The 17,785-nt window shown below is 53.0% G+C and overlaps 1 protein-coding gene across 3 annotated transcripts in view; it reads left to right on the plus strand.

Moving 5' to 3' along the window:
- The window catches only part of SMAD6 (SMAD family member 6), a 150,066-nt gene that overhangs the window by 69,404 nt on the left and 62,877 nt on the right, over nucleotides 1–17,785 (plus strand). Inside the window, exon 4 of one of the 3 annotated variants that reach the window (XM_029236270.1) lies at nucleotides 5,055–6,014. The exons of the other annotated variants lie outside the window; for them this stretch is intronic. Coding sequence (XP_029092103.1) covers nucleotides 5,055–5,596 — 542 coding nt within the window. The 3' untranslated portion in view covers nucleotides 5,597–6,014. Of the gene's footprint in view, nucleotides 1–5,054; nucleotides 6,015–17,785 lie in introns of those variants that run through there. 3 annotated transcript variants of the gene reach the window in all.

Here is a 17,785-nt window from a genome sequence, read left to right on the forward strand (position 1 = left end):
CTGCAGGCCTCCTGACCCCCGGCCTGGTGCCTCTCCACCAGATCTGCCCCAGACATCGCGCCAGACCGCACCTCTCCTCTCCCCCTTCCCCTGGAACCCTTCCAGCTGGGACCCAGAGTCTGGCTGGGAACTAGGCCAGGCCTTGAGCAGGGGGTAGCGAGCAGGAGTTTCGGTCAGAGCGCGGTCATCTTTGATGTTGTTCACTCGGGCCTGACTCCGCGGTATTTATTTGCAATTAAGGAGCTGGTTCCTAATTAGGCTGATGGCGGGACCACAGCCCTGGAGCCACGAGAAGCAAAAGATCTTCTGCAAGAGACTGTCCCCTCGCGGCCTGAGTGGCAGCCCAGGCCGCAGACGAGAGGTGTGGTGGGTCGGGTGGGGCTCTGTGTCTGTGAGGAGTGGAGAGATGACCCTGGGTTTGGGGGTGCCTGCCTTCTCACAGAGGGCGGGTCAACTTGTTCTGAACACACGGCATGAGATCTGAATACGTGTGTGTGTGTGTGTGTGTGTGTGTGTGTGTGTAAATAGAACCCCAGGAGCACTCATCTGTGTCCCCCACGTTCAGTTATTCATTGCTTCACCCTTCATTCCTTCGCTTACTGAGCATCTCTTTGCATCTCACGTACCGGGCTGGGAGCTAAACCTTAACATTTGTGAAGTACTTTACCGTTTGCAAAGGGCATTGCCGTCCATTGTCCTATTGTAACTTCCCGTGCTGGTGACCCTGGGTCATGACCCGTGACACCCCTAAGGAGCCCTAGCCTTGGAAGGGTTAGGCCAGCGCTGGGACGGATAAACAGACAGCTGCTTCTTTCTGCTCCCGATTGGTCTGCTGCCAGAGTTGCTAGAAAATCCAAAGATGGACTGTGCCAATGAGGCGCTCAGTCATGAGCAAGTCTGTTTTACAAATGGGGATACTGAGGCTTGGGGACATTCAGTGGCTTGTTCATGGCCACATATCCAATCAGTGGTGAGAGCTTAGGTCTGTCTCACTAGGAAACCTTTTGGATCATGTGACAAGCATTAGGTTAGAATCTGGGGTCTCTAGTTCTGGTCCCACTTCTGCCACCCACTGCTGTGTGTCCTTGGGCAAGTCACCCGGTACCCCCGGGGGGTGCCATCTTGGAGGCACAAGGACATTGGACTCAATTGATAGTTCCCACAGGCCAGCCTCAGGACTAAGTTTTCATTGGCCCATGGTGAAAGAAATAAGAAAATTTCTTATAATCTAAATGTATTAATTTAAAATTTTCTGACTTACGTCCTACCTATTTTGTGAGTATCGAATTACTTTCTTTTGTGCTAGTGATAGTAGATGGTCTTGGGGTTTTTAATAAGTCTGTATGTGACAAAATAAAACAGTGGTAACCTTATGACATTCCCAACCCCTCCATTAAACAGTGTATTGGTTTGTGAAAGCCCAAAGCATCAGCGCTCCCTGGATGAGATGATGCCGGGGGAACCCTCCAGCTCTTGGAGCCCAGAGACTCTAAGAGCTAGGTGGAGACGGGGATGCCCCAAGCATGGTGATGGGCTCACCTGCCGGCCTGCTCTCTCAGGATCAGATCTGAGACCCTAGTCCTTGCCCAGCACCCCCTTGGGCCTGAGGGCATCGGTCCCACCTGCTGGGCAGGATTCCTGTGGGGGGTAGGGGTGAGGGCAGTGTGCCAACACTTGGGATCTATTTTATTTCCTTCCTTCTTCCCTTGTAGGTGTTCTAAGAGCACCCTGGGGATACATGCAGACTTGGGACAGATGCAGAAAGGACTAAGACCCACCCCTTCCTCCCTGAGAGCTGAGGCCAGCCAGGGGCACAGACACCTGCTCAGGCCAAGGGAGGGACTGCATTTAAGGCTCTAGGCGCACAGGAGGGAGAAGTCAGAGAGGGCTTCTCAGAGGCGGCAGTCCATCCCCTGGAATTTGGAAGACGTGGCCTGGAGCCCAGGCCTGATGAGTTATTACCCAGTCTGTTCAACCAAAGAGGCCGCGGAAAGTGAGGCCTGGCCCGGGTAGTGTCCCTGAGCACCACGGATGGGGCAGGCTGGGCCCTAGGGCAGCTCCGGGGCGGGGGGAGGGGGGGGTGAGGGGCTGGGGTTCATCCCCACTCACAGGGTCCCACCCCCCTGCGAAGAGCGCTGACTGGGGCAAGGCCGGGGACACAGGTGTTGATGAGATGGGGGTAGAGGGTGAGGGCGCATTTGGCTCGGCTGGGGTGGGAGGTACTGAGAGGAGGGGGACAGGAAGGCCCACTTGGCCTTGAATTGAAAGCCTTTTAGGAGCTGGGAGGGAGGAATTACCCCACCCCCTCAATCCCATTACCCCCACCCCCTGACTGTTAAACTGCTTCTTTGCCTTTTACAATAGCGTGGCTCCCTCCTGGGGCAGAGCTGCCACTTCATGACTCGGGTGGCCCTCTCTGAGCTTATCTGTGGAGGGGATGGCAGCACTCCCTCATTCAGTGGGACTGGCTGAGTCTTCAGGGAATGAAGACCTTTCGTTTCTGGGGCGGGCAGTGACTCACCGGCTTGTGGGTGAGCACCTCTAGGACTCACAGACCACGAGAGCAGTCGTGGTTACAAACGGGGTGAGGTTTCGAGAAGGGGGGCATTTGCTTGGTGCATGGGTTTTGGGGGGTGTCTGCCCGGAGTATGGAGAAGAGCTCCCCTCGGGAGTGTGGCCTGGCACTGATGCTGGCTCCAGCACTCACTAGTGTGTGCCCTTGTCCGGTTATGGCACCTCCCTGGGCCTCAGTTACCACACCTGTGAACTGGGGTGATAACAGGTGCAACCAAGGCCGTTGTGAAGAAGGCGCCTGGCTCGTGCAAGGCACTCAGGGATGCCTGTTGTCTGTCTTGTCACCCGACATTCTCCAGGCATAGCTTCTTTGCTTCCCCGCCTCTCTGTGCCTAGTGCAGTAATGGAGTTCTTGTTGCTTGGTGAGAAGGTTGGTGTTGCAGTTTCACGGCCAGGCTGGGATGGTGCTGCTCTCCTGGCTCTTGGAAACTCTCAGACCAGTGCTGGATGGATGGATGGAGAAAGGGGCAATGGCTTGGGGTGTTCCTAGCTGTCCACCTGCTGGGGCTGGCCTAGTGCCCGCGGCTGTGTCACCTACCACGGGCTAGAGCTGTCTCTCTGCGCACTGGCTAAGGGGCAAGTCAGCTGAGGGCAGGGAGCAGGGCCTCTTTCCCCCATCCCGACCATCAGCTAGAACCACGAGGCGCCTGGATGGGGGACTGTGAGAAAAAACGATATGTCCTCAGGGGCTGGCCTGGGGACCTGCGGCTGGGATCTTAATGCCAGGCAGAGGGCAAGGGGCATGCCCTTTGGGACTGTGCCCAGCCCCAGGCCACAGCAGAGCAGGCAGCCCACAGGAGGCCCCTCAGGTGGACATTTTCCTGCTAGGTGGGCCTCCCAGCACGTAAGAGAATGTCAGGAGCCCTGTCACCCGGCTGCTCTGGGGCCTCTAGGCGGGGCTGGGCTGAAGGCAGACAGAGCTGACCTCACCCAGGCTCCTGACGGAAGTTGTTGGCAGTGCTTTCTCCCTCAGGTTTGATTGGACTTTGTTTTTTTTTTTGGCGATACGCGGGCCTCTCACTGTTGTGGCCTCTCCCGTTGCGGAGCACAGGCTCCGGATGCGCAGGCTCAGCGGCCATGGCTCACGGGCCCAGCCGCTCCGCGGCATGTGGGATCTTCCCGGACCGGGGCACGAACCCGTGTCCCCTGCATCGGCAGGCGGACTCGCAACCACTGCGCCACCAGGGAAGCCCCTGATTGGACTTTAATCTGTTTCTTTTGGAGAAGCCGAGCCATAAAGGGCCTCAGTGCGTCCTCATCAGGCCTCCAGCAGACCTTCGCCCTCTGCAAAAGCCCCAGCCAGGGGCCTGTGTGGGAACACATAACCCCACCGGGCAGTCATGGGTGCCCACCTGCTTGTCAGAGCCCTGAGCTCAAAGGAGAGACCAGATGTCAAAACGCTTCAGAATCTGAGAAGCCGGCCACACCCGAGAGCAGTGAGGAGGGGGCTGCCCTTCAAGATGGGCCCCTTGCCTGTACCTGGTATTACGCCTGGTCTCAGAAAATTGTTAAATTCATGCAGACATGTAGAGATGCCCCAAGCTGGAGTGCGGAGGGATCCCAGTCATCATCCAGGCCACCCCTTTGCCGTCTATGGGGAAACTGAGGCCCGGAGAGGAGCCGCTGGCAAACTGGAGCCCTCGAGGAGCGATTTCCTTTTGCACTTAGAGACCCTCTGCTTCTCTGTCTCACAGAGGCGGCTACAGTTCTGGTGGAAAGCTGCACTTCCTGCCCAGAGAGCCAACTTGAGGCGCCGGGGGTGGGGGTTACTGGGAGACCCTGCGTAACGCTCCAGGCTGAGGCTGGGCGCCGTCGGGCAGCCGCGATTCCCATTCTGGGCCGGAAGAGATCCTGGGGGCCACATTCCCCACCGCACCGCGTCTTCCTATGCCTGAGTCTCGTCTGAGGGGCGGTTTATGCCCTCTGATAGCTTCACCCCGCTCTGTTCAGGTTGAGGCTTGGACTGACCGGGTTCAAATCCCGGTGGTGCCACTCGCCGGCTGAGTGGCCTTGGGCAGGCTGCTTGGTGGCTGCCAAGTCTCGGGAGCTCACCTGTAAAGTGAGAAGGCGGCCTCCGCACAGTTATGGGAGGACCCAGTGAGTCACGTGCGGAGTGAGGAGTGCAGAGCCCAGCACCCGGAACAATGTAGGTGCTCACCAGTCAGTCCCTCCCTTGGGTGTGTGGGTGTGTGTCCCTCTCCTGCTGGCTTGTAAAATTCTACAGGCAGGAGCCGGGTGTGGCTCGTGTTTGGGTGCCCACAGGCACCTGGCACAGTAGGTGCCTTGCCTTCGTGTGTGTCTGGGGGTGGGGTGGGCGGTGAGGTCCTGCTGTGGGTTAAATCTGAGGACGGCCTGGCCCGCAGTAGTGCTCCCCATGTCTGTTGGGCGCCAGAGACCCCCCTCAAAGCCCACCGGCCAGGCGGCAGTGCCACTTCCGCTGCCCTGGAATAACACCCGCGTGCCCTGTGCTTGCCCCGCAGACGCCAGCATGTCTCCGGATGCCACCAAGCCGAGCCACTGGTGCAGCGTGGCCTACTGGGAGCACCGGACACGGGTGGGCCGCCTCTACGCGGTGTATGACCAGGCCGTCAGCATCTTCTACGACCTACCTCAGGGCAGCGGCTTCTGCCTGGGCCAGCTCAACCTGGAGCAGCGCAGCGAGTCGGTGCGGCGCACGCGCAGCAAGATCGGCTTCGGCATCCTGCTCAGCAAGGAGCCGGACGGCGTGTGGGCCTACAACCGCGGCGAGCACCCCATCTTCGTCAACTCCCCCACGCTGGACGCGCCCGGCGGCCGCGCCCTGGTGGTCCGCAAGGTGCCCCCTGGCTACTCCATCAAGGTGTTTGACTTCGAGCGCTCCGGCCTGCTCCAGCACGGGCCCGAGCCCGACGCCGCCGACGGCCCCTACGACCCCAACAGCGTCCGCATCAGCTTCGCCAAGGGCTGGGGTCCCTGCTACTCCCGGCAGTTCATCACCTCCTGCCCCTGCTGGCTTGAGATCCTCCTCAACAACCACAGATAGCGGCCCGCCACCCGCCCCGCCAATGGGGGCCCCGTGCCCAGAGACACAGCCCCCACGGACGACCCCCCCCAGATATCATCTACCTAGATTTAATATAAAGTTTTATATATTATATGGAAATATATATTATACTTGTAATTATGGAGTCATTTTTACAATGTAATTATTTATGTATGGTGCAATGTGTGTATATGGACAAAACAAGAAAGACGCACTTTGGCTTATAATACAGATATATTTTCTTTCTTCTCCTCCTTCCTCTTCTTTATGGTTTTTTTGTTGTTGTTGTTGTTTGTTTTTTTTTAAAGAAAATGATACAGCAGAGCTAGGTGGAAGAGCCTGGGTTTGGTGTATGGTTTTTGAAATATTAATGCCCAGACAAAAAGCTAATACCAGTCACTCGTTGATAATAAAGTATTCGCATTATAGTTTTTTTTTTTTTTTTAAACTGTCTTCTTTTTAACAAAGAGGAACATGCAGGGCTTCTGTGGGTTTCTGACCCATCAGGCATCCCGAAACTTGACTTCAATCTTTTACCAGTTAAAGAGTAGAGGGAATTACATTGAAAAGGGAGGAAGGGGTCTTCCCTGGTGGCGCAGTGGTTGAGAGTCTGCCTGCCAATGCAGGGGATACGGGTTCGAGCCCTGGTCTGGGAAGATCCCACATGCTGCGGAGCAACTGGGCCCGTCAGCCACAACTACTGAGCCTGTGCATCTGGAGCCTGTGCTCCACAACGAGAGGCCGCGATAGTGAGAGGCCCGCTCACCGCGATGAAGAGTGGCCCCCGCTTGCCACAACTAGAGAAAGCCCTCGCACAGAAACGAAGACCCAACACAGCCATAAATAAATAAATAAATTTATTTTAAAAAAAAAAAGGGGGGAGGAAGGTCATATGTTTGCTCTTAGGCCAGAGAAGGTTCTGTTGTTCCTTCCCACCCATGGCTGTAGTGTGTCCACAGGATTCAGGGGGACTAGGGAGAGTACATGGGCCATCCATCCTAGGTAAACTCTTCCAGTCTGATGGGGGAGGCTCATGCTCTGGCCTAGAGGAACTCTCAGCCTGATGGGGAAGACTTGGGTCCATGCCTCTCATCTCTGAGCTGTCTGCAAGCTAGAAAACATTAATTCTCACCACTTTGGGGAAATGGCCTGTGGAAGAAAGACTGAGATGGTGGGTCTTGAACCCACCTACCACCTCACAGAAGCCACCTGAGCCCCAGGGTGAAACTCCTTTTAGGACCTAGATAAGCTACCCTCCCATCCGCCCACCAAGTAGCTCAGAACCTGCCCATCTGGAACTGTAGTCATGATTGATGCAAAGGCAGGTGGTTTCTTTCTACTCTATAAAAGGGAAAAGTTAAGGTTCTGGAAGGGTAAATGACAAGCTCATGAGACAGATCAAGGTTAGAAGTTAACCAGAGCCATATCAATTAAATCAGTTTCCTCTCTTGAGAAAACTCAAAAAAGAAGGCCTTCTTGGCCAGATAACTAAGGTGAATGTTACATTGTATATCTTCTTTCTTGGAGATTTACATTAGCCTATTAAATGCTCTGAGAAGTCCTGTGTGTTATCTATTGCTGCGTAATAAATGATCCTAAAACTTGGCAGCTTGAAACAACTCACATTTATTATCACACAGTTTCTGTGTTCAGGAATGCAGGAGCAGCTTAGCTGGGTGGATCTGGTTCAGGGTCTCGTGAGGCTGCAATCAAGCTGTCTGCCAGGGCTGTAGTCATCTGAGGCTTAACTGGGGCTGGAGGACCCACTTCCAAGCTCGCTCACGTGGCTGTTGGCTGGAGGTCTCAGTTCCTTGCCACGTAGGCCTCTCCATTGGACTACTCATGACGTGGCAACTGATCCAAAAGAGAGAGACCAAGTGTGAAGCTGCTGTCTTTCCTAACCTTATCTCAAAAGCGTCCTGCCATCACTTCTGCCATATTCTGTTGATCACACAAACCATTCTTGCCGCAGTGTGTGTGTGGGGGGGGGGGGGGGTGGGGGGGGGGGACCACACAAGAGTGTGACTGCCAGGAGGTGGGAATCATGGCCGTCACGTCCTCCAAGAACTACACTCTTTCACTTGGTTTCCCAAAGTTATATTCCAGTGGACTCCTTCCCCACGCCTGCTAATTCTGTCCCCATACCCAGGCCGGCCAGCCCAGACCCTTTCACTCTACTCTACCACCCTCAGACCCGAGCTTCCCGGGAGGCCCTCCTCCTTCTGCTGTCCCCACTATCCAGGCCTTGGTCCTCCTGGGGCGCAGTGAGCAGAGCGGTGCTGTGCTGTGTGAGGATGTGCAAGGAGTCACTGTTTCTGTCTTCTTTTCAAGTCAGTGACAACTGACACTAACTCACTGTTTGTGAGTCCTTCCTACTCGTGAAGTGACTTTGATGCATCCTGTCTTCGCAGAAACCTCTGCGGGGGTGCTCTCTGCCATTCTCCTCTTCCAGGTGGAGGAGTGGATGCTTACACAAATGCTGTCATTTGCCCAAGCTCCCTGGGGGGGAAAGGAACAAACCTCTGTCTCAGATGTCGGCTGGGTGTCGTCTTATGTGCTGGTTGTGATCGGCTTTGCTGGAGTGGGCCTGCCCCTTGGGGACGGTCCGTGAGCCTGAAGGGCTGAACTCTGGGGGCCCAGGGGCCTCAACCTTGCAGCAATCTTGGTCCAAGGCCTGCCCTGTCCTGAGGCTGAGGACCTCCCTAAGGTCCTTGGGTGGCCTCGAGTGTTAGAGAGAAGGCCTGGTGGCTGCCTTTCTTTGTGGGGGTCTGAGACTCCAGTTCTAGCCCCTCAGTTCACACAGGGAAACCAAGTCCCAGACAGAACAGTCTGAGTTGCTGAGGGCACAAGTGGCGCTAGGACCTGCTGTCCTCCCCCTTTCCCGGTTGTGGTGCTGGAAGAAACTCTGTGGTTTCCCCCAGACCACCCAGGGATCCAGTGACTCAGGCTCCAAAGAAGACACTTTCTAAACAAGGCCCCGTCTCTGGAGAGCGTCGTGGGAGCCTGGTCCCTGCAGGCCCTGGGAAGCGAGGTGGGTGGGACTTACTGCCCCCAAACCCAAGCCCAGGCCTGGGGTGAGGGCGGAGAGGGAATGGATTTCCTTCTGTTGACTAGGTTCTTTGAGAGGCCTTAGTCCCTCCATTGCTCCTTCGTCTCAGCTTCACAGCCCACCCCCATGTCCAGTCCCTTCCCTGCTTAGTCTCTGGGAATGTCTGTGGGTAGGGGCTGTGGAGGGATGGATCTACGAGTGAGGGAAGCACAGCTGGGAAGAGGGGGTGCCTGGAGATCTTGTGTTCATGCTTCAGGTGAGAAAACCCAAGGCTCAGAGAGGACCATGAGGAGCCCAAGGTCACACAGCAAGTACAGGGCAGAGCTGAGCCTAACACGCATGTCTCGAGACTCCTGGTCTGGCTGCTTCCTCTGTGTCTGGGCATGGATTCCCCCAGTGCTCTGGAGGGCATGCACACACCTCTGTTCACCTCTGTGAACTCCCCCCATCCCCCCGCCACCTGTCCTGGAAGCTCCCGTCCCACACACACATTTCAGGGGACTTCGTTGTTCCGGCTGCCTCTGGCTGCAGCTGCCTGTTCTAATCTAGACTCTGCTACTTACCAGATAGGTGATCTGAGGCAAGTTATATACTTAACCTCTCTGGGCCTGAGTTGCCTCATTGGAATAACAGGAAGAGTATTTGGGACTTCCCTGGCGGTCCAGTGGTTAAGACTTCGCCTTGCAAAGGCAGGGAGTGCGGTTCGATCCCTGGTCAGGGAGCTAAGATCCCACATGCCTTGCGGCCAAAAAAACAAAACATAAAAAACAGAAGCAATATTGTAACGAGGTCGATAAAGACTTTAAAAATGGTCCACATCAAAAAAAAAAAAAATCTTAAAAAAAACCAAAACACAATAAGAGTGTTTACATCCTAGGGTTGTCAGGAGGATTAACTGAATTAATGCCTGTTAAGCACTCACAACTGGCAAGTATTAAGAGGTCAGCAAGTGCCCCCTGGTATTATCTTGGGGCCTGGAAGGTAGCCCAGGTTGGTGAAGAAAACCTGGGTTGGGGTCTCAGCAGGTATGAGGACTCAAATCCAGATCTCCTAAGTCGCTGTTGCCTTGGGCCATCAGCTGACCTGTGTGAACCTCAGTTTCCCCAGCAGGAATAGAGTCAGTGACCCACTGGGACATCCCTTGTTGGGGACGCCAGGGCCTCCCCCTGACAGCTGCTGTGGCCTCTTACTGGGCTTCCGTCCCTCTCCCACCCCCTCCAATCCACTGTTGACCCAGAGTCATGGTCTGCACCCAAATCTGACAGTGTGGGTGTCACTGTCAAATCTGTCAGTCCTCCGAGTGACAGTGACCTCTCTGGTGACTGCCTGTGCTCTCAGGATACAGAGAGCCTGCCCGTGCTCCCTCCTGCCGGATCCAAGATCTGCCCACGCCGCTGTCCCCTCTCTCCTCCCTGGGAGTCTCCTAGAAGCCAGAGATGTCTTATGTCCCTTTGGCCCCCCTGGCCCTGGTCCAGCCCAGTGCCGGGCACAGAGGATAGGCTCCCTGGATGTTTGTGGAATGAAAGGGTCATGGAGGTAATAGATGTGGGTGTGTTTTATAAACTCTAAAAGAACGAGCAGTCATCCAGAGGGGGGGGTGTTTATTAGTATCATGTGTCTCCATGACAACCCCAGCTGGCTTCTCCTTACAGGCCCCTAAGAACCCTCATCTCCTCCCCTAGCCTCAGGCCCCAGGTCCTATAGTCATTCTACCCTCCTGGGGATGTGGTAGCAAGAATTCCTGATGGCGTGTTCCTTTGATGATTTAGAACACAGACTCAGAGAATGGCTAAGCTGGGAGGGCCCTTAGAGGACATCTAGTTCCATTCCTGTCATAGAACTGAGGCTCAGAGAGGTCAGGGTGGTGACCAGGGTCACACACCAAGGCAGTGGCCAATGGGGGCCAAACCCTTGACTTGGGGCTCCTTCCAGAGCTGATTTCTCAGAGATGCTGGAAAGGCTTCTGTGTAGACAGGGTCAGCCTGAGCAAAGCAGTCAAGAGGCAAGAAGGGTAGGGGCACAGATCATTTTTTGGTTTTGTTTGTTTTTAATTGTGGTAAAAAAAAATTATATATATATATATATATATACCATAATTAATCGTTTTTAAGGGTACAACTCAGCGGCATTAAGTACATTTGCATTGTTGTACAACCGTCACCACCATCCATCCCTAGAACTCTTTCACCTTCCCTATGCTTTTGTTGGCGGCGGTGTTATCATGGTCAAATACACGTAACATAAAATTTGTCACTTTAACCACCTTTCAGTGTGCAGACCTGTGGCATTAAGTGCATCCTCGTTCTTGTGTTCCCTATGCTTTTTAATACAAGGCATATGGAGGCAAAGTTTTACAGTTCTTCACCCCGGGGTCGTGAGGCCTTTGCTGACTTCAGGCAACCTGGATGACCCAGGGGAAGTTGTGTGTCACCTTGGCCTGGTCGGGGGTTTGGTGGAGAATGCTGGGGAAGAGGGTGTCCAGTCTAGGCTGACCGTCACCCGGGATAAAGGCTAGAACAGCCTCTCAGCCTTGCTGTTTTCAACACAGGTCACAGCGAGGCTAGCGGAGTATAGATGAAACGCCTAGAATTTCTGAGGGTGACCCTGGGAGCTTATGTGATGAGTAGAGGACACGGATGGTTTTTAATGTGACCTCCTTGGACTTCCTGGGGGCACCGTGGGAGACCTGGCTGAGTGATGCTGGGAGAGACCCCTCTTACTGGGCTTTAACTTCCCTTCAAAACTGAAAGGTCTAAACCAGATGGCTTGATGGTGCCTTTTGGGGGAGCCCAGGGGCTCTAGAGAGCCCCTGATGCTCACTCCAGAATCTAGGGTGGGCTTTCCTATTAGATCTGCTGAGAGGAGCTGAGACAATTGCTAGTAACAGAACCCTTACTTTGTTTAGCAATAATTATAGCAGTTATCATTTACTGAGGGACTTGTTATGTACTAGGCACTTTGTATCATCTCATTTAATCCTTATTTCTGTTTTATAGATGTATCATCTCATTTAATCCTTATTTCTGTTTTATAGATGAGGCTCAGTGGAGTCAAGTAAGTTGCCCAAGGTCACACAGCTAGGAAGTATCAGATGGAGGATTCCCACCCAGATCTCTCTGGTTCCAGAGCTGGTGTTCCTGCCCACCCTCACCCCCAGTCCTGCTAATGAATGGCAGCAGTTCTGAACTTGACTTTCCATGGCTACTGAGCACACACAAGCTTTGGAGGCAACTCCCAGGGCTCCAGGCCCAGCTCTGCCTCCAGCTAAGTGACCTTGGGTAAGTTACCTAAGGTCTCTGAGCCTCGGTTTCCTTATTTGTTAGAATGGACACCTCCTAGGATAGTTAGGAAGATGAAATTAAATGGGTTTATATTTGTAAAGCAGTTAGAATAGGGCCTGCTTGTAGTCACATTTAGCATGTGTTGAATTTTTAAAATACTGTGTTTATTGCCAGCTTTTTGAGGTCAGTTTTGTTTGAACCAGCAAATTAATTGGAAATGTTTATTTGTAATAGTTTCACTTTCTATTTCTCATCTTTGAGCAGTGAACAAAATGGAGCTTTAGGAATGCCTAGAAAAACACACACATAAACAACACTGTGTACACGCATGCAGTCTAAGATGTCCTTTCCTTAACATTTCAACAGAAACACATCTATTCATAAGTTTTTGTAGAGAAGGGGAAAAAAATCTTCTCCATAGGCCATAGAATGTTGGCCAAGTTCCTTAAATTGTCTAAAATGGGCAGCATATCGGTGCTTTCTAAGTGTGTGTATTGGAAGCAGACCCTTTGGCAATGGTGACCCCACTCCCACCCCTGCTCCCTCTTCCCTTTCCTCGTCCACCCATGGAGGGAGGATGGTTGCTGTTCCTGGACCTGACGACAACTATTTTGACTCTTTAAGAATCCCCTGCTTTGTGTTGCCCAACATATAATGTCAATACATGTCAAAAACCACATCAGTTCCCCAGAAAGCCGAGTGGCGCCTTGGTGACAGGCCTTGGCTGGCTCCTAGGCTCTCCTCACTCTGGGGCTCCAGGGGGTTGAGGTCTGACCCTTGGGGCCACTTGGCCCCATCCGGGCCCACAGCCAGGATCTCTGCCAGGCCCTGGCTGTGCTGAGGGGTGTCCCTGCCACGATTCACAGGGAAGAAGAACCAGCTTGAGCCACACAAGGTTTCAAATTGAGGAATCGTCAGTTTGTGTATTTGGGATCCCGTTCTGTCTGCTTCTGAGCCTGCTGATTCCAGGGGTGCCCCGCTAGGGAGCAGGCAGTGTCATCGAACACCTTCTGTGACAGTTTCTAGGCTTCAGGGCTGGGCTCCCAAGCGACCGGGAGAAGCCAAAGGCCTTTGAGGTGAGTCTCTTCCGGAATGTGCCATGGCCGGGGAGAGAGGGGACACAGAGCCGCTGAAAATCATCTTTGAACACGAGATTTTGCCACCTTCTCCATCAAGCCTTACGCCCGAGCTGCTGCTGCTGAAGACGCAGGGCCAGCTTTGGAGAAAAGTGAGCGCGTGTGGATGTTTGAATCTCGGCTCCACCATTTTCCAGTCTCTGTGAACCTGGTCTTTTCATGTGTTTCCTCCGGGCTGTGATTTTCTCATACGTAGAATGCAGATGTTATCCTCTGCCACAAAGGGACCAGATGAGAACGTTTGTAGTGTTGGGCGACAACGCTCCATGGGTCTCTCTGAGGATCTCGCAAGCAGAGGCACTGACTGCCTTCTAGACTCTCTTCAAGGATATACGATAGCCAACAGACTTAGAAGATAGAGATCGCGTCTCCCTCTTGTGCAAAGCACCATCATTTTACTGCCCATTATAAAAGATTTGGGTTCCCTAAGCTCAGGATTCCTCTCCTATAAAGCACCCCACTGAGTGTGAAGGGGCCGCTTGTCTCTCTTTGCACCACAAGAAAACCAGTACTGCTCACATTGCCAGTGGTGCTGTGAGTAATAAAAGTCTGTTGTCTCTGACCCAGGAGTCTCGTGTCTTCCACCAGCGTCCAGGAAACAGGGCAAGCTAACTTATTGTCTTACAAATAGGCTAAAATCTCAGATCCTTCATAGATCTTGACAGTGATGAGAAAGGGATGCTGAGAGAGACATGGCTCTCTGAAAGAGGAAAAAGGAGGGGCTTGCAAGCCGATTAATGGGATTTTGAGGGAAGTCCATGGAAATCACTAGCAAATAGGTTGACCAAGTTGTATGGCCAAGTGGGCAATAGATGGCCCTCTATTTTATGGCCTTTTAATGAGGAGGAATTGGGGAGGTGGTTGCAGGCTGAGTACTAGGAAGGAGGTTCAAAGACAGCTGCCAAAACACTGCCCTGGTCGTGGCTAACTCTCCGGGTGGTGGGACTTCCTCGTCAATCTAGTGTTCCGCCTCCATTCCTCCCCCATGAAAACAACCACCACTAGGATTTCTCCTGTGTGGACTGAGGTCACTCTTGCCTTTCAGATAGCAGTTAGGGAGACGGGCACTTATGCCAAGAAAGGAGGGAAATTCACCACTGCTATGGGGAGAAACCAGCAGGATTCTTAGAACTTTGGCTCGTTCACTTGGAGACAAGAGGGTGGGACAGGTCACACTCGCTAGGGAAGGATGATGACTCAGCCCCTCATGCAGTCTGTCATACCAACTTTAGATCCAGGCAGAGATGACAGTCAAAGGTCTGTGAGTCCCAGCTGCTCTAAGGAAGTTTTGACCTTCTTGGGGAAATTTCCCCGAGACAGACAAACTCCCAGAGGAAACCATAGGTGGAGGATGGACAGGTATCAGGGCTCTTACTGCTGCAGGTTGGGTTTGTCCCAATGGTGTCTACTGGACGGCTGCAGCTACTCTGCCTCAGTGGACAGATCTCAAGACTGTTCTCGCAGCTCCAGCCAACACTGCTCTTGATGGAGCTTGCTATAGTTTTACTGTCTCTTAGATTTAGCCAACGACCTAGCTGTTTCATCTACTGCTTGGAAAACTACAAGCTGGCAGGTTAAAGACACCTCTCTGTAGGGTCACAAACTGTCACGGCAAATTGATTGAACTTTGTGGGTCACTCCTGCAGACGCCTACGGGAAAGGTCTGTTCTCTGATGAGACCGACTGGCATGCCTGCCCTGCCCAGGCTGCCCCCACTGCTGCCTGGACCTATCATCCCACGACTACCCTCAGAGGCCTGAGCAAGTAAAGGATGCCATGTTCCTACACTGCACACCGACCTGTGACTGCCGCCCAAAGTTGACCTGGCTGCCTCGCAGTGGGCACGGGTCCTGACCGCTTTTGGGAGATTGACTGCCCTGGACCTTTGACCGCGTCTTGGGGCTGTGGGTGGGTGCCTCCCTGCTGCTGACACATTTTCAGGTTATGGTGTTGCTGTTCCAGTCTGATCAGCCAATTCCGGCCGCAACGTCGTGGCACCTGAAACTGATCTGGGTCGTGTTTTCAGCTTTCGGGACCATTTACAGTTTAATAATGGTGCAACTGTATTGCAGAAGGCACTTGACCGTGGGCTGACGGTCAAGGTGTTCATGACTGTCCCTGCTCCCTGCCATCCATAGGGATGGTCTTGTCGAGTCAACATTCCCAACTTTATCGCCCTCCCCTCCACTTGGTCCATACACCTGAGTAAGGCAGTTTGGTCTTTGATTGTGGCTGCCCGCAGAAAGGGATCATCCACTCTGGGCCACCTCCTGGGTGATAACCAGGATGAAAAGGGCAGGGGTTTATATGGAGATTCTGCCCTAACCATTCCTGGGCTGGCTACTTCTTACTTTCCCTGAAAGCCCAGCCTAGTTAATGCAACCTATGCTTGGTAGCCTGACCAAAGGGGATTCAAATGGAATTCGGGTTAAATTGTATTAAAATGCCCTGTCACTAGCGTACCTGGCCCTTATGGGAGAAAGGTCTGGGTACAAGTAGGGGATGAGTGGGGAAAAGATGAAAGTATAGACACTGGGAGAGAACACGCAGCTTTTCTGGCAGTGGAGGAAGAGCAGCAACCCAGCACCTGGGAAGGGAACACCTTGGACACCAGGATCTTCCTCACGATGGACAGCACCCCGTACAACCCTCCCACACTGATGCGCATGCCTTAAATTTACTGCTTGGTTAACCACCTGCCGCCAGATAGCTCTGACCATAATTTGATCGCCATTTCCCTTAACCTTCCCAAACCAAGAAGTTATAAGAAACAGCATGAGATAGCCCCAACTCCTGCACCTCCCATGCAGAACACCTGTCAGCACCTCTGAATGTCTGCTGCCATCACTCAGGCATCTGGTCAGGCTGATAAATGCCATCTAACTGGTGGTGTTGACAAACGGGACAGGTTGGACTGACTAGTTCCGGGAGATAGTTTCTCTAAAAACAAGGCAATTTGTTACACAGCAGTAAATAACTAATACACCACCAGTTCTCTCACTGCATGCTCACGGCAGTGCTTCAGCATCTGTGGGATGATGCCTGCTTTATAGATAAGAACCAAAAGCTCTGAGAGGTCAAGCGATCACCTGAAGGTCACACAGCCAACTGATGGTGCTGGGTTGTTACTGGGTCTATCTGATTCTTGTTCCAGTGCTCACTAGCTTTCCCTCAGCCAAGGCACTGGGATTCTTTCATGTGCCTCACAGACCCTGGCTCATAGCTTTTCATGCCTCTCAGCCTGTGCCCTGGCTCTGGACACCATGCTTGGGAGGTTAAAAAGACTAGGGGAGCATGGAGTAGCCAAGGGGCTCACTAACACCTCCTCCCCATATGGGGATGGTCTCAGTTTCTTCATCTGTGAAATGGGTCTAAGGCCTGCTTTGACAGCGTGGTTGCAAGGAACCAATGAACTCAGGAGCAGGAAAGTGCTTTGGAAAACTAGAGGTACTGATGGGAGCATTGATGTGGTCTGAGACGTGACTTAGGAGAGAATAAGGGCTTGATAGAGGGCTGGGATGGAAAGAAAGCAGAGTGGAAAGGGCTAGTCAGACACAGAAACTGGGCCAGTGTTCTTTTATAAGCTGTAGTTTGTCGGCTGCGATGCCACCTGCCTTCCTGTGCCTGAAATCCTGGACATTCCTTTGGGTTAAGCAGGGCCTTTTCTAAGCTCTCGTTTTAAAACACTTGTCTTCTTTAGGGCGGTGGTGTTGTACTGACATAAACTGAGCCTCTCCCACAGGCGAGGACCTTACATACACGATCTAATGGAATACTCACACTGGACTCTCACACTACCACTTTTTATAGGTATGGCTGTCCCATTTTACATATATGGAAGAATGAGGCTAGGAAGAGCTCAGTACTTTGCCTAAGGTCTCGCGGGAGGTAAGGGATAGAGCTAGGGTTCGATTGAGATTGCTCTTGCTTCAGACTCTGGTTGCCTTTGGGCTCCGTGGTTTTTATATCCTTGACCTTCACCCCCAGAGAAGCCAAGCACGCTGAGTCTGGGGCCTGGGCCGAGGGGGCCCAGAATCCTCCCTCATGGGTGGGATCTCATAGTGACTGAAGGCCAGGTGTGCACAGGCTGAACTTGTTCAAGGACAGACTTCCAGGCTGGAAGGGGCAGCCCCAGACCACCATGGCTCTGGCACATCGTAATCTTTCTGTGACATTGCCACAGCCGCCTTATAATGGGTCCCTCCACAGGCCTCCAGGAGCTCCTTTTGTTCCCCTCGCTACACTGCGGCCAGATGGACCTTCCTAGAATGCAGCTTGGCAAGTCATTCCTCTGCCTAAAGCCATCCATTGGCTGCCCATCAAAGTCCAAGCCCCTTATGGGATGTATCGGGCCCTTTTTGGTCCCCTCACGCTCCTGAGGCTGAACCAACAGTGGTCCCTAAATAGGCCAAACTGATTTGTGACTCCAAGCCTTTGCTTAAGCTGTTCCCTCCTCCTAGATACCCTTCACCTGCTCCAGTGCTTAACTGTCCAACTCCTTTCCTGTCATTAAGAGTAGTCACCTTATAAGTGTTTAATGTATGTATTAGGAGATACACACATGTGTTACAAATGGATGGTGGGAATCATCTTCTCCCACCCAGGCCCCCTTGGGTCACCTGTTTGTTGGGTGCTTTTATGTCCTTTAATATGTTCACTTCTCAATGCTCCAGCTCACTGTCAGTTCCTCTGGGACCCATCCCTTAACAGCCATCCCTTCACC

Source organism: Monodon monoceros, unplaced genomic scaffold (assembly GCF_005190385.1).
Source record: "Monodon monoceros isolate NGI ecotype Baffin Bay Population unplaced genomic scaffold, NGI_Narwhal_1 Super_Scaffold_21, whole genome shotgun sequence".
In the NCBI taxonomy this organism is placed as follows: Eukaryota; Metazoa; Chordata; class Mammalia; order Artiodactyla; family Monodontidae; genus Monodon; species Monodon monoceros.